At 50.0% G+C, this 22500-nt stretch overlaps 6 protein-coding genes across 6 annotated transcripts; 5 read left to right on the forward strand and 1 right to left on the reverse strand.

The window, feature by feature from the left end:
- Nucleotides 1–8047: 8047 nt before the first annotated feature.
- Nucleotides 8048–9022, forward strand: VTJ83DRAFT_363 (uncharacterized protein; the record flags this gene model as incomplete). The annotated part of the gene is made up of 2 exons (XM_071010029.1): nt 8048–8644; nt 8714–9022. 2 exons carry the CDS (start codon nt 8048–8050, stop codon nt 9020–9022), a joined length of 906 nt encoding a protein of 301 aa, XP_070869716.1.
- Nucleotides 9023–10683: 1661 nt separating this feature from the next.
- VTJ83DRAFT_364 (uncharacterized protein) lies at nt 10684–12583 on the forward strand (the record flags this gene model as incomplete). The annotated part of the gene is made up of 4 exons (XM_071010040.1): nt 10684–11352; nt 11417–11751; nt 11834–12397; nt 12454–12583. The coding sequence occupies 4 exons, from the start codon at nt 10684–10686 to the stop codon at nt 12581–12583; spliced, it is 1698 nt and encodes a 565-aa protein (XP_070869717.1).
- Nucleotides 12584–13162: 579 nt separating this feature from the next.
- On the forward strand, nt 13163–14102 carry VTJ83DRAFT_365 (uncharacterized protein; the record flags this gene model as incomplete). Its single annotated transcript, XM_071010051.1, has 2 exons — nt 13163–13293; nt 13352–14102. 2 exons carry the CDS (start codon nt 13163–13165, stop codon nt 14100–14102), a joined length of 882 nt encoding a protein of 293 aa, XP_070869718.1.
- Nucleotides 14103–16099: 1997 nt separating this feature from the next.
- VTJ83DRAFT_366 (uncharacterized protein) lies at nt 16100–16908 on the forward strand (the record flags this gene model as incomplete). The annotated part of the gene is made up of 5 exons (XM_071010062.1): nt 16100–16275; nt 16339–16371; nt 16464–16509; nt 16620–16690; nt 16779–16908. The coding sequence occupies 5 exons, from the start codon at nt 16100–16102 to the stop codon at nt 16906–16908; spliced, it is 456 nt and encodes a 151-aa protein (XP_070869719.1).
- Nucleotides 16909–19018: 2110 nt separating this feature from the next.
- Nucleotides 19019–20358, forward strand: VTJ83DRAFT_367 (uncharacterized protein; the record flags this gene model as incomplete). The annotated part of the gene is made up of 2 exons (XM_071010073.1): nt 19019–19075; nt 19132–20358. The coding sequence occupies 2 exons, from the start codon at nt 19019–19021 to the stop codon at nt 20356–20358; spliced, it is 1284 nt and encodes a 427-aa protein (XP_070869720.1).
- Nucleotides 20359–20966: 608 nt separating this feature from the next.
- On the reverse strand, nt 20967–22130 carry VTJ83DRAFT_368 (uncharacterized protein; the record flags this gene model as incomplete). Its single annotated transcript, XM_071010084.1, has 1 exon — nt 20967–22130. One exon carries the CDS (start codon nt 22128–22130, stop codon nt 20967–20969), a length of 1164 nt encoding a protein of 387 aa, XP_070869721.1.
- Between the last annotated feature and the right edge of the window lie 370 nt (nt 22131–22500).

The raw sequence follows: 22500 nt of genomic DNA on the forward strand, positions 1-22500 counted from the left end.
AATCCAAAGCATGTGGGCAACCTTCCTCTCCGACCCCTTGGCTCAATTAATTGTCTTGGTAGTTACCGTACTCAGTAACTAATACACAGTTGTGACAGGATCTATGGGGACTTATGCCCTGGTCCTGAACCCCAGCAGGCATTCTGCCTGTTCAGACCGCTATTCTGGGCATCTATCGTGTATATAAGGAGCCTTTAGGAGAGGCATATTAGATAGTTGTTTTTTTTTTTTGAACAACAGCTTCCAACCACTTCTTTCCGCCGTATATACTCTTACAGGTCCGGGCTATTACAGTTATAAGCCCGGTGCTTTCCTGCTACGTAGAAAGAGAACCTCCCCTTCTTATTATAAGCCCTTAAATCAATCTTCAAGGCGCTTAGCTTATTTATTTTCTCCTCTCTCTCTTAAAACCCGTTGCTAACTATTAAAGTACCTTCCTTAGTAAGATAGACTTAGTCCTTAAGGATTATACTTTTAGCGTTATACGGTTGGAGACCTTCCGTAACTAGGGACGATGGTTCGATTACGTCTGAAACGAAGCTTATACCTACGGTATATAGCAGATCTATAGATTAGAAGTAAACGTTAAGACGGTTCTGAAGATCCTTAATAATAATTAAGAGCCGTCTTATACAAACGTTTACTTAAAGGTCTAGCAGTAGCTTAGGATTTAATACTAGTAAGAGCTTTAGGATTAGTAGAATACTAATCTAAAGGAAAGGGGCTTTAAACCGGAAAAACCAGGAGAACCCTTTAAATCCGATATAGACTACGTATACGAGCAGAACCTTCTCTAGTACTTCTTGAAGACCCTGTAAGACGACTCGAATAACTGGAGGAAGGTTTATAACGCAGTATATTATTTTATCCTTAATACCGTTTAGAAGGATCTGTTTAAAAACGCTTTTAACCTTTTTATATTAATAAAACAGCTATAGATCTATTATAACGTTTTGTATATTCTGGAAGCCTAAATTATTCTTATTTAGGCGGTAAGGATAGAGGCGTTTTGTAAAGCCTTCCTTAACATTCTTAACAGAGCCGAAACAGCTATAGACCCTTTCGAATAGATTATAGACTTCCGCTACGAGTATTACGATATACTTATAAACGGAGTTACTAATATAATTAATCTTCTAACTATTACAGCTTTTTAACTATTGTTTAGAAGCGTATTACTCTAGGATAGGCCTATACTAAATATATATTCCTAGCCGACAGAGTTATCTAAGGCAACCCTAAGGAAACTATAGAAGTATATATAGATTAGCTATACCGATTTCTCTTTTAGAACGGAGCCGGGGTACGTATCTTACTATATATTTACGCTACTTTCGGAGGACGTAGACAGTTATCTGACTAGTAAGACCTATTAAAATAAGGGTTTAATAAGAAAAATGGCGGTAACAGTAAAGGTAAGCTTTTTAGGTTAAGGGGTAGCTATAGACGAGGAAAAAGCGGGAATAATAGTAGAAAAGGCAGTAACCGAGGCTATAACTAGTCTAATAATTAAAATAGGAAAGTAAACCGAACGTTAAAGGTTTACTATAACTGCTTATACAGAATCCTCGAATAATATTATTAGATACCGATTAAATGTTTTAATTTTAAAGCTATTATAACTAGTAAAAGCGAGAGAGGTAGTGTAATATCCTAGGGCCTACGCTAATATATCTTCGACGACTTTATAAAGCTTTAATAGACGGACCTTAGAGACGAGTTATAAGTTTAAGGGATAAGACTCTCTGGTCCCGGAGTACTGTGCTTACTACTAGGACTGGGTAGTAAAGAACCCTTTCCTAGTTCGGTCGGAGTTAAGTTAAAACTTAATAATAATAAAGACTTTTGGGGCCTCTCGTTAAAGCGGTAATCCTCTACGACTTATAGGTAAGAATTCAGCTTCCCTCCGGTATCTATACTATATTTATTACTAACTATTACCCGTTTTATAATTCTATTCTTCTAGATAACTATAAAGCAGTCTATATCGTTAACGATAAGTTATAATTTAAGCCTGGATCTTAGTATAAAGTCGATAACCTAGACGACTATATAGGGGCGGGTACAACCTTTTTCTAAATATAAGCCTGTAGGCGATAAAGGCTTAAGAATATACTGAACGGTAATAGAGGTTTTAATACTAAGGATTTAATTCTGAAAGATACGGTCTTTATTAACGGGTTCTACGTTAATATTATATTAGAGGTAGCTTTTAAGCGGGCAGGCCTTTAGTATTACGGGTAGGATAGAACCCTTCGTTATAGCCCTATAGAGCGTAGTCTAGTAATAAGATAGTTGGTCTGTAAGTATAATTTAGTATTCCTTAAATATAATATTCGTTCTGTTTACTTAAGGGTTCCTTTGCCTAAGTATACTGTAATTATATCTTTCGCTGCTATTAAAATTTGTTTAGCCGCCCGATCGAAAAAGCTATTTCCTAAGAAAGAGGATATAAAGCGCTTATAGTATTTGTATATAGGATACGTAGGGCCCGAAGTAATGCGAAGACTCGTTTCTGTAGCTAAAGGAGTTCGGTATAAAGTAGATAGTATTCTAAGAAAGGAGTGTAAAAGTTGTATACGGGTATACACTACTCGAGTTATTTTACACCAACCCTTTGAAAACCGTATTATAAGACTCTTCTGGAGGATTATTTAGGACCTCTTTAAGTTTAATCCTAAGTTTAACGGTTTAAAATAGCTGCTTATAATCAGAGACGAGTAGAGTAGAAAAGTAATTATAAAAACTCTAATAACTAAGTCGCTGTATACCGTAGCTAAACAGATTAAAGATACTGTATTATAGGTTAATATATAGTTTAGCTTTAAAGTCTGTAAGATTCGGTAGGATAACGATACTAGTATTATCGGTAATAAAGAGTATACGGATTATAAGGTTTGGATTTAGAACCTAGGGATTAATTTTAAACTTACTTTAACCTATACCTCGGAAGCTAATGGAGGATCTAAGTATATAGGACGTAAGATTATTAAAAGAGGGCTTATTATACTTTTCGGAGCCCGCCTGCTTCACGATCTATAGCTAGAAGCTACGAAAGCGGCTGCTTAGCTAATTAACATTACACCTTTATAACGTAACGACTGGAAATTATTAAACGAGAAACTATATTCGTAGTTTTAGTAATATTTCCGTTAGTATTAACCTAAGTTTATAGATAATCGTACGTAAAATCTAAAGCCTTACCTTAGTAACCTATATATATACGGATACTGGGTATATCTATTCGATAAACGATAAGAAGCGAATATTTACCGGAAGCTGCTTAAGATAACTAAGAAAGCCTATATCGGTTATCTGGTTAGGTATTAGGCAACTAATATCTATCGGATTTAGGTTCTTTAGCTTAAAAGGGTTATTATTACGCGGAATATAATCTTCGATAAGAAGCTCTTCTACAAACCTAGTAAGGAATATATATTCCTATAACCGTTCTAAATTATAAAGGATATTGTAGAGCTGTTTAAATCCGATACAAAGTATTGGGACGCTAGTATAGTAAAAGAGCCCGACGATGTTAACCCTAAGAGTCTAGAATATTTAGTATCTTCTAAAAGGCTAGAGATAAGTTCTAACCGGCTAAAGGGTTAGAATTCGGGGGTAGGAGTATAAGTAAAGAATATACTTTTCGTAAATACCTCTATTAAGCTATTAAAAGCAGGATCGCTTATAACTAAACTCTTAACCCTAAAGCCGTTTATTAGTCCTCTATCGCTTTATATAGGACTTAGCAGGGTTATAAATATTAAACTTTATACTAGCGATACCTATCGTAAAAATATAATAGCTAAAGACTAGTATCCTACTAATAGAATTATAAAGCTTAGTACGCTTCTGTTAAGCCCCTATAATAATAATACTATAGGACTCTTTATAGTTAAAGAGGAGCTTTTACAACCAGTAAACGGTATTTATAAACCGTTGCAAAGCGTTTATTATACTATAAATACTATAATAAAACAATAGACTATAGAAAGATAAAACCCTAATCCAGCCCGTATTAAACGTAAATACGTTAGGAAGGTATATAGGCCTGCTATACGTTAAAGTAGACAGTAAAGAGGTTAAGGGCTTAAAGGTAAAGACGATAACGATAAGTATAGACTTATCGGATTCGTACTCGGGATATATCGAGACGATAATATATATTTACTGAATTAAAGATATTAGAAAAGCTTTTATATAACCTTTTTCCTAGATAATTCTATTTATAAAGGTAATAGCCTTTAAACTCGTATTATTTACTACGTAGTAGTAGCGGCCGTAAACTAAAGGTCTATAAAACGCTTAGGTACTGCTCCTAAAATACTAAAAATATATTTCTCAGAACTAGCTAATACTAAAGTACCTTAGTGCTTTCGAGATATCGAGAACTATAAATTTAAATACCTGTTCCTGGAAGCTTACAATAAGGAGATTAGGAATCTCGTTAACCGGAAGACTTAGCGTATTATCTGCCGCGTAAAGGCTAAAGGACATCCTTTGCCTCTTAAGTAGGTATTTATATATAAGTTTAATAAATATAGTTATATTAAGAAAGCAAAGGTATATATTTATATTAAAGGCGATCTATAACGTTAGAGTACCCTTGAAACGACTTATACTACTACCCTCGCCGCTTATATATTTCGCTTTATAATAGCGATCGCTATATACTTTAACTTTAAAGTCTATTAGTTCGATGTTAAACAGGTATTTTTAAATGTTCTTCTGGAAGCGCCGGTGTATTGTAAGCTCCCGGAAGGATATAAGTAGCTAGAGAAATATATTTAATTTTTGTAGGCCCTTTATAGACTCCGAAAGTTACCTTTCCTCTAGTACCGAAAGTTCTCCTCTACTTTATATAAACTAGGCTTTAAAGCCTTTAAAGAAGAGCTTTACCTTTTCTATAATAACTAATATAAGGTTACTATTGTATTCTACGTCGATAACTATTTTATCTTCTTCTATCGAGACTATACGGATAAAGCAAACTGTATTATAAATGCTTTTAAGGTTAAGTACAAGCTTTATAAGAAGGGAGAAGCGAAATGGTTTCTAGGCGTAAGAATTATTAGGGACCGTCTAAAGCGCTAAGTATTCTTAGTCTACAACTAATATATCGAGAAGGTAGTTAAAAGGTTTAATATTAACCTTACGGTTTACGTACCCTATATTCTACTTCCCTCCGGTAATTTTATTAAATATAAAGGGACCGCTTTAAACAATGAAATTAAGTTTTTCTAAAAGCTTGTTAGTTCGATATTTTATATAGCTATTATAATTCGTTTAAACGTAGCTTTTACTACGTTAAAGCTATTTTATTTCTTAATAAATCCGTTACGCTAGTACGTCTTTACAGCGTATTAGGTAGTTTATTACCTGTATAGAATAAAGTATCTAAAGATTATATATATTAGTAAGGAAACCGAGTTATAAATACTCTTTATTATAAGGGACGTATTATTTACCGATTACTTTAATACTTAAAGGTCTACCTAAGGCTATATAATAATACTCTTTAGGAGTATAATCGTATAGAAGGCTGTAAAGTAGTTAACAGTTACTACTTTATTTATAGAAGCTGAACTAACAGCGTTTATAAATATTACTAAGGAAACTATAGTATTATAACGCCTTTTTAAGGATATTACTTTAGACTTCGGAGAGCCGTAAGTAATCTACTATAATAATATTAATATAATTAGACTAGTAGTTAAAGATAGAATACGGATAAATACCTCTTTAAAGTACGTCGATATCTATAATATATAGGTAAAAGAATAGGTTGAAAAAGGTACTTTTAGTATTGAATACTTTTAAACGGTATAGATACTAGCTAACGGATTAACGAAGAATCTGTTACGATAGCGTTTTAAGTATTTTCAGAAGCTTCTTAACCTTTAAAATACTATTAAGCTGGTACAGGATCTAGAAGGTAATTTAAAACAAAGGGTTAATTAATAGGATTTACTCCTAAAGATTTTATAATAAAAGCGCGGAGTACTAGAAACCAATATAATAAACCGATAACCTAAATATCTAACCTATATTTCTTTAGCTTAGCGTATAAATACGCTTTCCGAGCCTCCGCCTCCTTCTCTTTCGCTTTAGTATCCTCCTTAGCCTTTACGTTAGCTAGAAGATATTTTAAAAGCTTTTCCTCTTTATCTTTATTATTATCTTCCTTTACCGTTTTGCCTTTACCTTTATCCTTAGTCTTTTTAGTAAAGGGAGACTTATCCTTCTTTTTCTTCTTACTAGTCGGGCTAGGAGGAACGGAAGTTATTATTAAAAAACGTTTATAGGTATCGGATAGTATAGAGGGACCGGACTAAGCTAGGGTAGGCAGCGTTAAAACGCTATTAGTAATATAGAAGAGTAGAGTCTTTAGACTTTTCTTTAAAGCCGGAAGAGACTCCGGCTACCGACCTTTAACGATGCTAGCCTTTAGGTCCTTATACGCGTAACGGGTACGATCGATAATTTATATATTTATTAGAACCTGTAGATCGGGTTTCCGAAATAATAAATTTACGTTTTTAAGGGCGCCGGCTTATTTGTATTATATATATTAAATAGTAATAAACGCTAGTAAAAAGGGTTTAATATACGATTAAAAGGATTAGCTAAGAATATAATACTAGTTACTATAATAGCTATCTAAAACTTTAAAATAATAAAAAGGAAGTTTTACCCGAGTCTATAAAACGTTGCCGTCTTATAATAATAGTAGTAGGTTTAACCTATAACCGATAAATATAAGCCGTTACTATACTTTAAAGCTAATTTAAAACAATTTATATAGGGCTTAATCCGTTAACCGAGAACCTTACAGCTATTTTTAAACCTTTATAGAAGCTTAAGGAGCAGAAGTTTAACGGGGTTGACTTTACTTTTATATAGTATAACTATAGTATTTTAATTATCGTTAAAGGATATTATAGCGCTGTTAGAAGGTAACTTTATAAGCAAACTAGTATTATTATCTATATTAATAGGTTTTCTACTGCCCCTAACGGTATAGGAAGTTAGACGACTGTTATAATATATTAGAAAACTATAGATAATTGTAACGAAAACTAGTCGGTTACTCCTTTATAATTAGGGGGTAAGAAGAGTAGTTTTAAACGATTGAAAATATACTTTAAACGACGAGAACTAGCGACCTAGTTCGTTAAACTGTTTAACGATATACTTTTAGTATTAAAAAAACTAATAGAGCTGGAAATCGATATAATACTTAGGGAAGCTATTTCTATAGTTATAATAATCGGAAAGATCGCTTTTATTATTATAGTTTTAAAATATTATAGTCGACCGGATTATTATTAATATTTCCGGAAGAAGAATGATTTCCTTTATTAACCTTTAAGTCGACCTTTCGAAGGCCTAGAAAGTCGATTAATTATAAAGACTTTGGATTGCCGGATACGGCCCGTCCCGAAGTCTAAAACAGCCTATAGTATATTACAAAGGGATTCAACTCCTAACTACCCTGTTAAAAAGGGCGCGAGAGCTACGACGGTATTTCTCTCTTTTCTTTGATTTTTAGGATCCTGTTATAGCAGTTGCTCGCTGATCACGAATAACTGGGGGGTGTGTAATAGGATCTATAGGGACTTATGCCCTGGTCCTGAACCCTAGTAGGCATTCTGCCTGTTTAGACCGCTATTCTGGGCATCCATCGTGTATATAAGGAGCCTCTAGGAGAGGTATATTAGATAGTTGTTTTCTTCTTTTAAACAACAGCTTCCAACCACTCCTTTCCGCCGTATACACTCTCACAGGTCCGGGCCATCACAACAGTAGAGTAGACGGTGCAACGTTGGCTGTGTGGCTTGGAAACGAAGTGGGGCATCCCAGGGCCCCGGATCCATTTGATGACACCCTGGTCGTGGTTTTTTTGGGTCCAGACACCTGATGCGATTGACATTTCCAGTGTTGACAGCTCAACAAAACCACAACAAAGAGCCAATCGCCCAAACAAGACGGGCTTCAATTAGCCATCCATCATCGTCCGGGAATCTTCGCACAAGACATTGGCAAGATGGACACCCTCCGCTCCGTCATCACGCCCATCACGCACAACCTGCCGGGCCCGATCCGCGACCTCGGCGAGGCCATCATCGGCGACACCTGCTACAAGGCTATCCTCCTCGACGTGGACCTCGAAAACACGGCCTGCCTCAAGCTAGCCATCAGCAAGGCCCTCGGCATCGGCATCGTTGCCGCCTCATCCATCGTCAAGGTCCCCCAGATCCTCAAGCTCGTCAACTCGCGCTCCTCCAGCGGCGTTTCGTTCCTGGCCTACCTGCTCGAGACGAGCGGCTACCTCATCTCGCTGGCCTACAACGTCCGCAACGCCTTCCCGTTTAGCACGTACGGCGAGACGGCGCTCGTGCTGGGGCAGAATGTCGTCATCACGGTCCTCGTCCTCAACTACTCGGGCCGCGCGAGCGTGGCCGCCTTGTTCGTTGCCGCTCTGGCCGTCAGCATCGTCACGCTGTTCAGCGAGTCGCTCCTCGACATGCAGAAGCTGCAATACCTGCAGGCCGGCGCCGGTGCGCTCAGCGTGGCGAGCAAGGTGCCCCAGATCCTGGCGATCTGGCAGGAGGGCGGGACCGGACAGCTGAGCGCGTTTACGGTACGCTTGATGATTCCCACCAAGCCCGGCCGTTTCCAATGATCTCTGGCTAACTTGCTGTCCTCGCAGGTCTTCAACTACCTCCTCGGCTCCCTGACGCGCATCTTCACGACCCTGCAAGAGGTGGACGACAAGCTCATCCTGTACAGCTTCATCGCCGGGTTCACGCTCAACGCGGTGTTGGCGCTGCAGATGGTCTACTACTGGAACGCGCCGAGCGCCAAGGTCAAGGGCAAGCAGAAGGAGAAGGTGTCTGTTCCTGCGGCGGCCCAGGCGTCGGCGACGACGAGCTCGGCCGCGGTCACGAGCAGCACCGCGGCGGGCAGCGGCGCGTCGACCCCGAAGAGCAAGGGGCCGACGACGCGTCGGCGGGGTTAAAGATGGACGGGGGAATATCCCGACTTGGAAGAGGCGCAGGCCGCGATATTTTGTTTAATTGTTTGATTAATGCGAGATGGTTGCCTTTCTGTGTCCGTTGTGTGATGTCTGATGGCCTCTTTTTTAGCGACTGCTTGACGCACCGGGGCCCTCGGCTTCCTGCGCTGTTGCCGTTGTGGCGTTCCCTTCGGCGATGGTCTTTGCTCCAGGCCCTTCCAGAATGTTTTGCCCGTAATCAATCATGGCGCTCGATATCCACAGAAGATGCTCGAATGCGCGCTAGATCGTCTTGACCACCAAACTTCAATCTTTTTGCCCAGGTCCCCCGAACAACATCTCGCCCTCATCCTAGCAGCCGACGTCATCTTCCGAGATATCAGAGCTACCTAAAGAAAACATCGGCCGGCCTGCCTCTTCCGCCTCCATGATTTGTGAAATGAAGCCCGTCATCAACTGTGAGAATGTCGACATATCAACCCCAACTCGTCCGATTCCCCATCGCTGCGGGGTTCATGGATTCCATCCGAGAAGGAGCTCCCCCACTTAACCCCAAGATCTTGGACCATGGGTATGCCAGTTCGCCACAATGGCGGCCGAAACGAGATGGTCAAAGTAGCTCGGGATCCTTCGGTATGTCAACCGGAGAAGCAGGGTTCCCATCCCAGATAGGCTGACAAGCCCGCCCGCTAGAGTTACCGTCAGGGTCCAGTTGGTCGGTTTTGGTGGATGGGATGGTTTCCTCCCTGAACATGCGCATCTACGTGGGCCACACCATGGAGCCCAGTTGGGTGTCGTTTTTTCAGTATTGTGATGGAACACAACATGGTGGCCGAGGGAGGGAGCGGAAGGGAACTTGGCGGAGGAATCGCCTACACCGTAGGAACCCCCTCCGAGGCCTCTCGGTCCTTGTGCCATGCCGGATGAAGAAGCATGGGCGTCTGGCATGTGCTTGTACACAGTACACGTGTCTGCTGGCCTCCTGTGGCTTTGCCGAACGGTTGTGCCCCTGACGGTACCGCACGCAGAATGCGTTTCTCGCCGGGATGTGCCCGGCTCCAACCTCCGTAACATTGCGGCCAAACGGCCCAGTAATTAACCATGTTCCTGACACTTCTCCACGGCACAAGCGTCTTTCTTTTAAGCGGTGTGTTGCTCATCCCGTCTGTCGATGGCGCCATCCTCGCGATCTCACCCAGCGTTGCGTCTTCGACGATCGGCCCTACGTCTCGGAGTCGGCGGCTATCTTATCTGATTCTCAGAGTTGCTTCTCAGGATTGCTGGACGAGATACCTATATACCCTTTCTCGGTGTTTTGCTGCGGTCCGATTCTGGTGTCTTCTCTTTTGTCTCCAACTCATCTCGTTCCACGCCCCCCCTTTTTGTTTTCTTCGCCGGCGAGCGCCTCGGCGCCTTTGACCATCCGCCTACGCATTCGGCCTTGCGACTTACACACCTCACTTTTTCCTAACTCGGTAACTTGCCATTTCTTGGCATACACATCTACTGTGTAATCATCGTGGGGAGGGCGCCCATCTTGCAGATCTCTCCCGTTCTCCAGCCTCTGTCGGGCCTAGATCAAACGCCACAACCGTTGTGCAGCGGGAGATCCTGCATCCGAGCCAGATCCAGGGGTGGGAGCCAGAATCAACACAACCGTTACCATGGCGCCGGATCTCAACTCTCTCCCCGTGTCCTCCGCGCCGGGAAAGCCCGCCAACCTCACCCGCAGCAGCGCGGCGGCGGCCGTCCCACCTCCTGGCTCTGGGAAGCAGCCCAACATCCTCTATATCATCGCCGACCAGCTCGCGGCACCGCTCCTTAGGATGTACAACCCTTGCTCTCAAATCCTCACCCCCAACCTCGACGCCCTCGCCGCCCGCTCCGTCCAGTTCGACTCGGCCTACTGCCCCTCTCCGCTCTGCGCTCCTTCGCGCATGAGCATGATCACGGGCCTGCTGCCCATGAAGATCGGCGCCTTCGACAACGCGACCCAGATCAGCAGCGACGTGCCGACGTATGCCCACTACTTGCGGCTCAAGGGGTACCATACGGTGCTGGCGGGCAAGATGCACTTTGTGGGCGACCAGCTGCATGGATACGAGACGCGGTTGACGACGGATATTTACCCCGGGGATTTCGGGTGGGTGGTGAACTGGGACGAGCCCGATACGAGGCTGGAGTGGTATCACAATGCCAGCTCCATCTTGCAGGCCGGGGTGTGCGTCAGGAGCAACCAGCTGGATTACGACGAGGAGGTGATGTATCGGTCGACGCAGTTTCTGTACGATCATGTCAGGGAGGGGCCGGGGAGGAGGCCGTTTGCTTTGACGGTGAGTGAGCTCGAGCAACGGGGAAGCTGGGATCTTTGGCTTTCGAAGGCTGACGGCGCGACAGGTCTCCCTCACCCACCCCCACGACCCCTACACGATCGAGGAGAAGTACTGGGACCTGTACGAGGGAGTGGATATCGAGCTGCCCAAAGTGAAGATTCCCAAAGAAGAGCAGGACCCGCACTCGAAGCGGCTGCTCAAGGTGTGCGACCTTTGGGACCAGGACTTCAGCGACGAGCAGGTCAAGCGTGCGCGACGTGCCTACTATGGCGCCGTCAGCTACGTGGATGACTGCGTCGGCAAGCTGCTCGACACGCTCAAGCGCCTCAAGCTGGACCAGGATACGATTGTTATCTTTAGCGGTGACCATGGAGATATGCTGGGTGAGCGAGGGCTGTGGTAGGTGCTTCGTCGCTTTTGTGTCCCCCTCCCCTCTCTCTTTCTCTCTCTCTCAGTACCAGCGAGTCTGACACCGGCGCAGGTACAAGATGAACTACTTCGAATCCTCCGCCCGAGTCCCCTTGCTCGTCTCGTACCCGCAACGCTTCACTCCGCACCGCGTAACGGCCAACGTATCAACCCTCGACCTCCTCCCAACCCTCTGCGACCTGGTTGGCACCCAACCCTCCCCGCTCCTCCCCATGGACGGCATATCCCTGCTCCCCCACCTCGAAGGCCGCCCGGGAGGCCACGACGAGGTCTTTGCCGAGTACACGGGCGAGGGCACGATTCGCCCTCTCATGATGATCCGCCGCGGCAAATGGAAGTTCATTACCTGCCCGGCCGACGGGTCGCAGCTGTATGACCTGGAGGCGGACCCGCTGGAGCTGGAGGACCTGGTACGGAGCGGGCGAGCGAAGGAGAACGAAAAGATCCGACGGGTTCTGGAGGCCTTTGAGAAGGAGGCTCAAGAGAAGTGGGACTTTGACGAGATTACGCGCCAAGTGCTGCATTCGCAGCGCAAGAGGAGGCTGGTGTGGGCGGCGTTGACGAAGGGCAAGTTTACGAGCTGGGATTACGATCCGGTGGATGATGGGCGGGAGAAGTGAGTTTCCATTCCCTTCCTTGTGCTGGGTGATGATTTCTGACACGCTGGTCCAGGTATATTCGGTCGCACATCCCGCTGGACGACCTCGAGCGGAGGGCCCGGTATCCTCCGGTGGACGAATTCGGGCGGGAGGTCAAGTCAGGAGCTATCCTAGTTGATCAGGCTGGCTCTCACGGAGAGTAGCTGGAGAGCTTGAGTGCAACCAGGCAGTCCCGGATCTTGGTGGTTTCTTCGTTGATGGCTCATGCTTCTTTTATTGTTATATCTTGGGACATGGTTTTGGATATCTTGGACATCGCGAGCGAGGCGCAGAGGATTGACGCATTGCCGTCACACATTTTTTTAGTTAATAGGATTTTATGAAGTTTAGCAGATTGTGTTCAAGTAGAATCCCAAGTGGGTTCTTCTATGAGATGTTGCATAGCGGCACACTCCGTGCGTTAGTTACATGATGTGTTCGAGGGAATTGAGGCCAATGCAACGCAGAGGAGCCTCTGCCCCGGAGATGCTCCAATGCAAAGAGGGTTAGGGTTTGAAGCGGTTGGATTGGCGTGTTCCTGGCGACAGCTCCAATCGCCCCTCCATCAACAAAACAATGCCTACCTCTCATTAGCTTGAGCTCTCGCTCTCTTGAACCACTCCTTTGTCCCACCACCGCATGCCGCGACGTCGCACATTGTCCTGACGCCTTGATTAGCCGATTCATTGGCGTTTTAGAACCCAGCTATTTGCATCGCAGTCCCGCACTGACCAGTCATCGCCATGGCGTCACTCAACCTGACGCCAGACGAGCTCAAGCAGCTCGAGCTGCTGCGCAACCGCTTCGCCCAGTTGACGAGCAGCCTGACGAGCCTCCGAGGACAAGTGATCAACTCCAACCCTTTGCCCAGCCGGTAAACCACACCGTGAACTGCCCGGTTCGATGACTCCTTGCCGCTCACACCATACCAGCGAATCCCTCCAAGCCTCCGCCAGCATCCTCCAGCAAAACATCCGCTCCATCCAAGAGCTCCTCTCCGAAAACGCCGGCATATTCCAGCGCCTCGCTGTCCACCCGTCCACCAACTTTCCCGGCCGCACGCAAGAACACATCCTCCTCCAGCTCCTGCGCAAGAAGCTCGAGCCCGACGTCGAAACATGGGTTGAGGAGGCGCGCGAGACCGCGCGCGCCGCGGGGCTGGACGCGACCAAACTCGCCGCCAACGGCGGTGGCCGCCGCGCGCGGGGGGAGCATGACTACGGCGACCCGGAAGATGACGAGGATGAAGATGAGGATCCGTACGGCGCCGACGACGACGAGGTGCCGTCGGACCCGTTTAATGACCAGTGGGGGGACATGCTGGATGCGTTCAACCGGGATCTGGAGCACTACGTCACGGTGCAGAGCAAGAAGAAGTACACAGTCGAGGAGCAGGCGATGGGGGTCGAGAACGTGCGGACCGGGCTGAGACAGACGTTGGAGGAAAGCGACGAGGAGGACGACGAAGACGAAGAGGACGAAGAGGAAGAGGAGACGGCCGCACAGGCGGGCCAGGGCGTCGGCGCCGACGGCACGGGTGCGGCGGCCCAAAGACCTGCGTTGCAGCCCGAACATATCCTCCTGCTCGAGGCGAGGGGCGATATGAACTTGCCCAACGACTTTCCGTTTTGGGCGAAAGGAAGGGCGGCAGTGACGGCGAGGCAGGTTATGCCGCATCGGTGATGATCAATGGTTGTGCGCAGTGCTGTTTTGAGTCTTGTGTGTGTGTCGCGTTCCGCTGCTCTGGCCGTGGCGTGAGACTTTCAGGTACGGCCTGGTGATTCATTGAGCGGTCTACGCGAAACAGCGTCCGTCGCTGAAGGACGCCCGATTGACATCTGTGCGTGAGAATCGGTGCCCGCTGGTAAGCCATTCGGTGCTTTTCTCGCCCAGCACATCCTGGTTTCCATTAAGCCTGCTAACTTCCACGACTGTTCCAGGTTCGCAATCATCATAGTGCCCTAGCTATCCCTCTCAAGGTCCGTCGGTCAGTTCTCAGGTGTCTCGCTACCATGAGAAGTTATGGCTCAAAGGAAGAAGCCATGTTGGCCCTGGGAAGTTGGCTTCTCAGCTTGTCGCAGATGGCCATCCCCACGGCGCATTGGAGCTGGGGCCGGATTCAACACCTACATGGGACGATTTGGGAAACTAGAACGCATGGAGGGGGTGGTAGACGATGGATCAAAGACCCCCGGCCCGCTCAGGGTGGTCCAACTACTGGGCTCAGGCTCTGCTACATCGCTAGTAGTATGGGCAGAAGAAGGGCGACGCTGATGTTGTTAAAATGCCCATCAAGGCGGGTTTAGACGGGGCTTTCAGACCAAGACCTCACCGTGATCATACGATCTAGAGAGAACGCGGTGTTTTACTTGGCAGGCGATAGCCACCTCGGCCATGACAGCAGCTCAACTTGTAAATAGAGACTACATTACAAGGCCGTCTGTCTGATGGGCGTCTTGACGTTGTTTCCTTTTTCCCTGGGGTTGGCAGGACCCTTTCCCAATCATCTTGAATTTTATGAATCTGCTTGAGACGTACTCACAAAACTCGGTTTGGACGGGGGTGAATAGTCAATTGTAGTCTGGTGAGGGGGGTAGAGATCCAATATTGCGTTTGTATACGGTGGCAGAAATGTAACAAATGTAACCAGGTGATTAGTGATCAGGGAGAGCTCTTGCTTGTATGTCTATTAGCAACGACATGCCGTATTTTGGACTTTGGAGCTCGCAGGAAAAGGGTCCAGCGCGGAAGGGTGGTTGTCAAGGATGATAAGCACCTCGGGACATTATTTCCTGAAATGCATCTGTGAAGAGAAGCTAGGACATTATTTGATAAGAATACTTCCTTTGAGGATGAGCTTCGGATGAATTCATGCATTGTAGAAAAATATCTTACAGGTATCGCCGGCTTGTCTCGGCTGTTGACTTACATGCTCGGGTTCCGGCGGGAGTGCCGGTCTCCGGCGCCGGAGCGGGGCCGATGCCAGGTGTCGGTGCAACATCGGATCGGATGCTGAACCCATGGAAGGAAACCTCAAGAGATGTATAGCTAATGCATCTACTAGCGATGCGTTCAGACTCATCACGACCCGGTTTGTGGTCTTTTCTGGATAGAGGTCATGTGGCTTCCACGGGTTGGAGTCACCTACTGAATGTGTGAATCATCAACTTCCCAAGTTGGATGAGTGACACATATACGATGCCCCGGCAACTCAGAGATGTGAGTCAACGTCATCAACGAGCCAGGGGTGGTACGGGGCTATATTTTCAAGACTGCTTCCACGCTTTGTGGTCTTGAAGCCTTAGGAACTCGTTTCGTCCATCAAGAGATGTGCCCAGAAGACCCCGAATCTCTCGGGACCTCTTGCATCGGCCGAACCAAGCGATTGGTCCACGACGCCTTCTCGTACGTCTGACTCGAATATCACACCTCCGGAGTCGGGGCAAGAGACAAGCCACCGTACCAAGACAATAAACAACCCACGTTCAAGGCTATATTCGACTGCCGGCGGAAGCCGCCTTGACCCGAATCTTCTCGGCCTGGGCTTCAGAACGAGAAGCTTCAAGAAGATCACCTAGGTAGACGACATGATCTCGGCTGGCTCATTGATATGTGCTGCTGACAAGCAACCGGATGACCCGCGCCAAGCTTCAGAGCATCTCCCTTTCCGGCCAGCCACCATGGATGCCAGTTGCCAGTGCGGCGCCGTGAAGTTCAAGACGCCAACCCCCAAGCCGTTGGCCTTGTACATCTGCCACTGCCAGGACTGCCAGCGCCAGGCGAGCTCGGCGTTTGGGACGTCGGCCATCTTCCCGCGCTTCAAGCTGCCCGATGCTACATTGCTGAGCTGTTACACGTGTGTTCTTTCGCCAGACCTCCTGCGTGCATTGGCCATGGTGCTGACATGGGGTTGATGTAGGAGGCAGACCTCGCTGGGAGACACGCTGTACTGGTGAGCGAGAATGAAGGGGGGGCCGGTCCCATGCCGAAAAGAGCAGGACTTTGGCTTCTCGTACCGTGGTCCGGGGCTGACACTCGGGACAGCTACTTTTGCAAGCGGTGCGGCACTCGACTCATTCACACCTCACCTGTAAGTTCTAGAACGCGAGCCCCAACCCGAACCCGGGCCCCATTCCCTCGGCCCACTCAGCCCGGCCATCTAGCGAGCGCTCCCTCCCGAAGCTAACTCCTTTGCGACAGAGCAAAAACGTCGTCTCCGTCAAGGGCGGCTGCATTGAGGGTCTAGACTGGAGGACGGCCATCCACCTCTGGTACGTGCGCAGTAAAACAAGCCAATGTTTCAACTCACGATGTCGTGTTTCTCGAGGCGGGTGCTGAGATCTCGTCTCGCAACAACAGGACAAAGTCGGCCATGGTTCCGATCCCCGAGGGCTCCGAGTCGCACTCCGAGTACTCGGAGCGGACGGATTACGCCGAAAAGGACTCGCAGGGAGAGGCCCTGGATCAGCCTGGAGAACTGGCTGGGTGATTTGGAATTCACTTCACACGATCGAGAAGGAAGGGCAAGCTTGGGGTGTTGGGATGAATCTGAAGGAGAGAGGCTTTGGGCGCAATGGTCTATCATCTTGTTGGAATACCCGACGGGTAGAGGGTTCGGTTGGGGGGGTGAGGCTAAGAGGTGAGTTGTCAGGCCCTGTGTTTTTTCCTCTTTTTTTTCTCTAATTCTTTTGAAACCAATGGGGGATCGGGAACATGATAGTTTAGCTGGAGGTGGGGGAAAAGCCAGGAAGGCGTCGGGGTCTCTCAGGCCTCTGAGAAACATCATCATGTCAAGCTTCACATCTTCTTACACGAGGCATGGAAGGTCTTGGGTAGGCGAATCGAGAAGGAAAAGTTTCCATGTTTTCGGCATGTTTCTCCCGGGGAAACCCTGCGCCCATGTTCAACCCTGGAGATTCGGTAGTTGGTTCGTTGCTTGGAAATCCAAAAAAAGATTCACCCTCGAAGACCGACGAAGACGGGAGTTGAGCCCGACAAGTCCGTATGGTAAGATCCTGTAATGTTACATTTCTTATGTAATCCGGTGTGCCAAGACATCAACAATGTTTCACATGCGGTGGCAGTAGCCCAGATGGACGGCTGTGTCTTTGCAACTCTTGGTCGCATCTCCTCTGCTGAAGCGGTCGCTCTGCCAGACAAGAATCTCAAAAGTCCACGCCAGCACCTGACGTCTGCTCCTCAGCAGGCGCCCAAATTCACCAATCCCAAAAGCACGTTTTTCAAGCCCATGCTTGTGTTTTGTTTTTCGTTGTGATTCTTCCCTTCTGTATCACATGCCGGGTGGCCGCAGTGGGACGGCCTGTGATGGGAGTTCAGCGGGTGATGAGACACCACAGAGGTCGCTCTCCGCCAACTTTTGCCCCCGGAACGCCGTTTCATAGGTCCACCTTGGCCAGCCTTTTTGTTATGTTAGGATAGTCCCTGTCAGTGCAGAGACAATGGGCAATTTTTGGGGTTCAGAGTCTACATAGTCTACATGCAGCTCTGAACATACCCATCCAACCATATGCAGTAGGTGTCTCTAGCCAGCTTCAGCGCGATAATACATCCATCTTGCCCGTACACGTACATAGTACGTACGGTATCACCCACCAACTTCATGTCCTCGGAACGAGAGCCGAACGTTGATGCCGATTTCTCCAATCGCGGGGCCCGGTGGGGTTTTGTTCAGGAGGAAGAAACCAAGCAGCCCCTGTGACGCTCAGGCGCTGGCGGGTTTCGCCTCGACGGTTCTGACACAGAGCCGTCTGGGGTCGCGTCTCATAGCCCCTGCCAAGCCCCACCATAGAGCCTCAACCTTGCTACAACGTCACTTTCGGCGATGTCACAGCAAAGAAACCCACCGCCGGCATTGGACCGCCGCGAGGTCTCGGCAAAGAATCAGCCCAGAACCTCCTTACCCGCGTCCCGCATGAGGCCGTCTCCTGGACGGTAACGTTAGCGTCGTCGACTGCCGCGTAAACGTCTAGACCTCTCAGCCCATGTCCTGGATCAACCGACGAGCCAGGGTCGGAGCTCAAGGAGAGGTTCCATAGTTTGAAACGCTCTAGCCAAGCCGTTCTCTCATTTTGAGCAGTCGTTGCCGAGAAGGGATGGGGGGGTTCTAGGTGTCCCCCCCCGTCAGGTTATCTCGTCCTCCAAAATGCCGTGATCCCGTCGTTTCTTTGCCTCTTTCTTCTGCTTTGCCAACCCACACGTTCATTTGCCAGGTGTGCCTTTCGTTTCTCTTCTGCTTGGTGGCCGTCGCGACGTCGATACCCCAAGTGACTTTTCGCTTCAATACCTAGACAGCAGTGCTGCTTTTGTTTTTCCCAGTCTCCTCGTTCATCGCCGCGGCGTCACGAGCTTCGTCTGTCCTTACGACCTTTTTCGACCCTAAACCCCCCGACCCGGTTATCCAGTCTCCCCGAAGGTCGACCATCGATTTTAGCAACTGTCTTGGACGAGTAATTTGGGCTGAGCCCACAGCATTGTTGACGGCGAGCCTGGTTTTCTTTTGGAGGAGGCTTTTCGTCCGTAGTTGAAAAAAAAAAAAAAGAACAGACGGTGCGAGAGAGGATTCAGTCAAAGTGGACAAGATGAGGCGCAATATTCAGTCTCTTGCGGTTCTCCTGGGGTCGGTCTCGATGGCTCAGGTAAGAAATCTCCAGCTCATGGAACGCGAAAAGACATAAGGCTCACAATCTCTCAGGCCGCGGCGTACGACCGGCGCCAGGAAGTCGCGACCTCGCTCCCGCCCGTCAACCTCGTCGATGGGCTCATGAGCCTCGTCGGCCGGCTGGGCGGTGGCGGCGGCGGCGCTGTTGGTGCCACCGCCACCGTCACCGAGACGGTGCGGCAGACGATTACCGTGGGCGGAGACGGCGCTGCTTTCGTCAACGGCACAGGAGCTGTCACGGTGACGGTTACGATGCCCGCGTCCACCGTGACCGTCTCTGTGGGCAATGCAAACGGGGCCATCGAAGCGACCGGGGAGGTCATTGGCACGGGAGGCGTTGGCGTCACGCTCATTCCCGTCCCGGAGGCGGCGAAGCAGACCAGCATCGTCGCCAACCCGCCTGCGATCACGACCGATTCCAGCAGCAGCGAATCGACGATCGAGCCGACGGCCACCGAGTCAGCCACCTCCAGCGAGGACGCTTCCTCCACGCTCGCTCCCCTTCCCGGGCTTACCGACACTCCGGACGCGAGCTCCCTCGCTCCCCTTCCCGGGCTTACCGACACTCCGGATGCGAGCTCCCTCGCCCCTCTTCCCGGGCTTACCGACACTCCGGACGCGAGCTCCCTCGCCCCTCTTCCCGAGCTCACCGACATCCCCGACGCGAGCTCCCTCGCCCCCCTCCCCGAGCTCACCGACATCCCCGAAGCGAGCCCTCTTGAGCCCCTTCCGGACGTCACCTCCTCGGACTCGGCTTCCTCGACGCTCGCCGAGCTGCCCGGGCTCACCGATACCCCGAGCGAGACGTCTCTGGCGCCCCTTCCTGGCCTGACCGACGCTCCGGACGCGAGCTCCCTCGCCCCGCTCCCCGGCCTCGAGACTTCGTCGACCGCCGACGAGGCCTCCTCGACGACCGACTCCGCGAGCGCGACCGACCCGGCCGGCGAGCCCTCCGCCACCGAGGCCCCCACCTCCACCCTCGCCGAGCTGCCCGGCCTGGCCAGCTCCCTGACCAGCGTCATCGTCCTGCCCCCCGCCGACACGGGCGCCCCCGTCGCCCAGCCCATCCTCAACAACCCCGGCAGCGGCAGCGGCAGCGGCAGCGGCGCTGACGTCGGGCCCATCGGCGGCGTCGTCAGCCTGATCCCCATCGAGTCCGCCGACGTGACCCCGACCGCGCCGCCGCCGCCATCGCCACCCCGACCACGCCCGCCATCGCCAACGGCGCGGCCGGCCCGTCGATTGACCTCTCGACGCTGACGCTGGCGAGCCAGCTGAAACTGGGCAACCTGGTGGCGCCGACCGCCGTGCCGGCCGCGGCGAACTAAGCGGTTGAACGGATGGCGATCAACGAATAGATGGATGGAGGGATGGATGGATGGGATAGATGAGGGGATGAAACAGAGAGACTCTTATTATACCCTTTCTTTTGGATTGCGCCTTCTTTTTTTTTTTTTTTTCTTCGCTGAGTGTTGCGTGGCCATGTCGATGTCAGACGGCAGGTTCTGATTTCCTTTTGGCTGTTCTTTTTTCTCCACCTCGCTTCTAATTGTAAATAGCATAGTGCGTATGCGGCGTTGACCCAGGTAGAACCGGGCGGCATACATTTTTGTTTGTCAATCGAAAAAAAAAAGGACCGTATCATGAAACCGTATGGCTGCCCATTGTTTTTGTTTTTTTGTTTTGCTCGGAGCAGCATGTCTCGAGAGTGTTTATGTAAGGTATGGTAGATATGTACCGACTGGCGCGGTGAGTCTAATCCAGGGTATCATGAGTGCGCCGTTCCAATCTAGTATGCCAGGAAGACACGAGAGATTTATGAAATCATCTCCGAGAGAGAAGCCCAGGTCAGGCCTGTCTCCCATCCGTCACGCCTTCTTTTGCTGCGCCTCCTTCTTCATCTTCTTCATCTGCCGTTTGCTCAACCCTTCTCCCTGCTGCCCTCCTCCAGCACCGCTGGTACCACCGCCGCCGCCGCCATCTCCATTCTTCCTCTTCTGCCCTTGTTGTTGTTGTTGTTGTTGCTGCTGCTGCTGCTTCTTTTGCTGCTGCTTCCCCTCCTTCCCCTCCTCGTCGCCATCCTGCTTCCGCTTCCCGCCCTCCGCCGTCTTTACGATATCCACCACGCCGCGAAACCCTCTCCTCTTGAGCCCCTCGTTCACCACCACGCTCCTCGGGGCCTCGCCCAGCGCGGCGAACCCCTTCTCGGGCCCCAGCCCCCACACCGCCAGCAGGTTGACGACGTCCGCGGGGGCCCGGAGCCCGAGCGCCGAGCGCGCCTCGCTCGAGAGGATGACCCCCCGCCCCTTGGTCGCCCGCACCAGCGACTGCACGTTGCCGATGAAGTTGGCCCGGGCGCGCTGCTTCTCCGCCGCGCCGCCGGCGCCGGGTCCGGACCCGAGGGCTTGGGCGTAGCACACCTCGAACCGGATGCCGCGCGCGACCGCCGCCATGGCGGTGCGGTGGTGCACGTGCCAGCCCAGGTGGGAGGCGAGGTCGAGGGAGATGATGGCGGGCGGGTCGCCGGCCGAGGTGGCGGCGGCCGAGGTGCAGGCCCAGGCGAAGGACTTGTCCGAGGTGGGACGGAGGGCGAGGAGGTCGTAGGCGCGGGCGAAGTCGGGGAGGCGGTAGTTGGTGGTGCTCGGGTCGGTGATGACGAGGGTGGCGCGGCGGAGGGTGGTGGGGAGGGGGTTGGTCGAGGGGGAGGAGGTTGATGGCGGCGGCGGCGGGGCTGTTGTTGGCTGGGTGGCTGTGGAGGGGGTCGCCGATGTTGAGGGCTTGGTGGATGATGGCGCCTTGGAGATGCTGCTGCTGCTACTGCTGCTGCTGCTGCCGCCGGGGTAGGAGGGGTGCGGTGGGGTGAGGCAAGGAATTGGGTTGGTAATGGGTGTCGGTTGGGTCGGGATCGGGCCGGAGATGATGTGGTTGAGGGCGACGACGTCGTAGCCTAGGTGTTTGGCAAAGCGGAGGGTGCGCTCGAGCTCGGCGGGAGGTGTGCCTGGAGACCAGGCCAGATTGAGGTCGTACAGCATTGGAGGTTTGGTTTGCGGCCCGCAACTCTCAGGCCGGAGAGGAGGATGAATCGGGAGGTTTTTTTTGGTGGATTTGGAGAAGCGGTGGTGGTCTCAATGGGCTTCCTTGATTTCTTGCAGGGCAGACAAAATAGCGTTGTGAGGAAATGGGTATCAACAAGGTGACAAAGTGAGGTGTGGTGGTGGTTGCTCTTCCGTGATGAGGGTCGAGTCCTCTGCTCTTTCGGAGATGCATCCAACATTTTTCCTGCATCGTCGCGCATGGCCCCATCGCGGCTCGAGCTCTGGTGGGATCGCCAAGAAAAAGGAACGTGCCTTAGCGTCCAGCATCCGTCCCAGACCGCAGCCCCGCTCTCCTGCTAGTCATGCT

The sequence above is a fragment of the Remersonia thermophila genome, chromosome 1 (genome assembly GCF_042764415.1).
Source record: "Remersonia thermophila strain ATCC 22073 chromosome 1, whole genome shotgun sequence".
Lineage (NCBI taxonomy): Eukaryota > Fungi > Ascomycota > Sordariomycetes > Sordariales > Chaetomiaceae > Remersonia > Remersonia thermophila.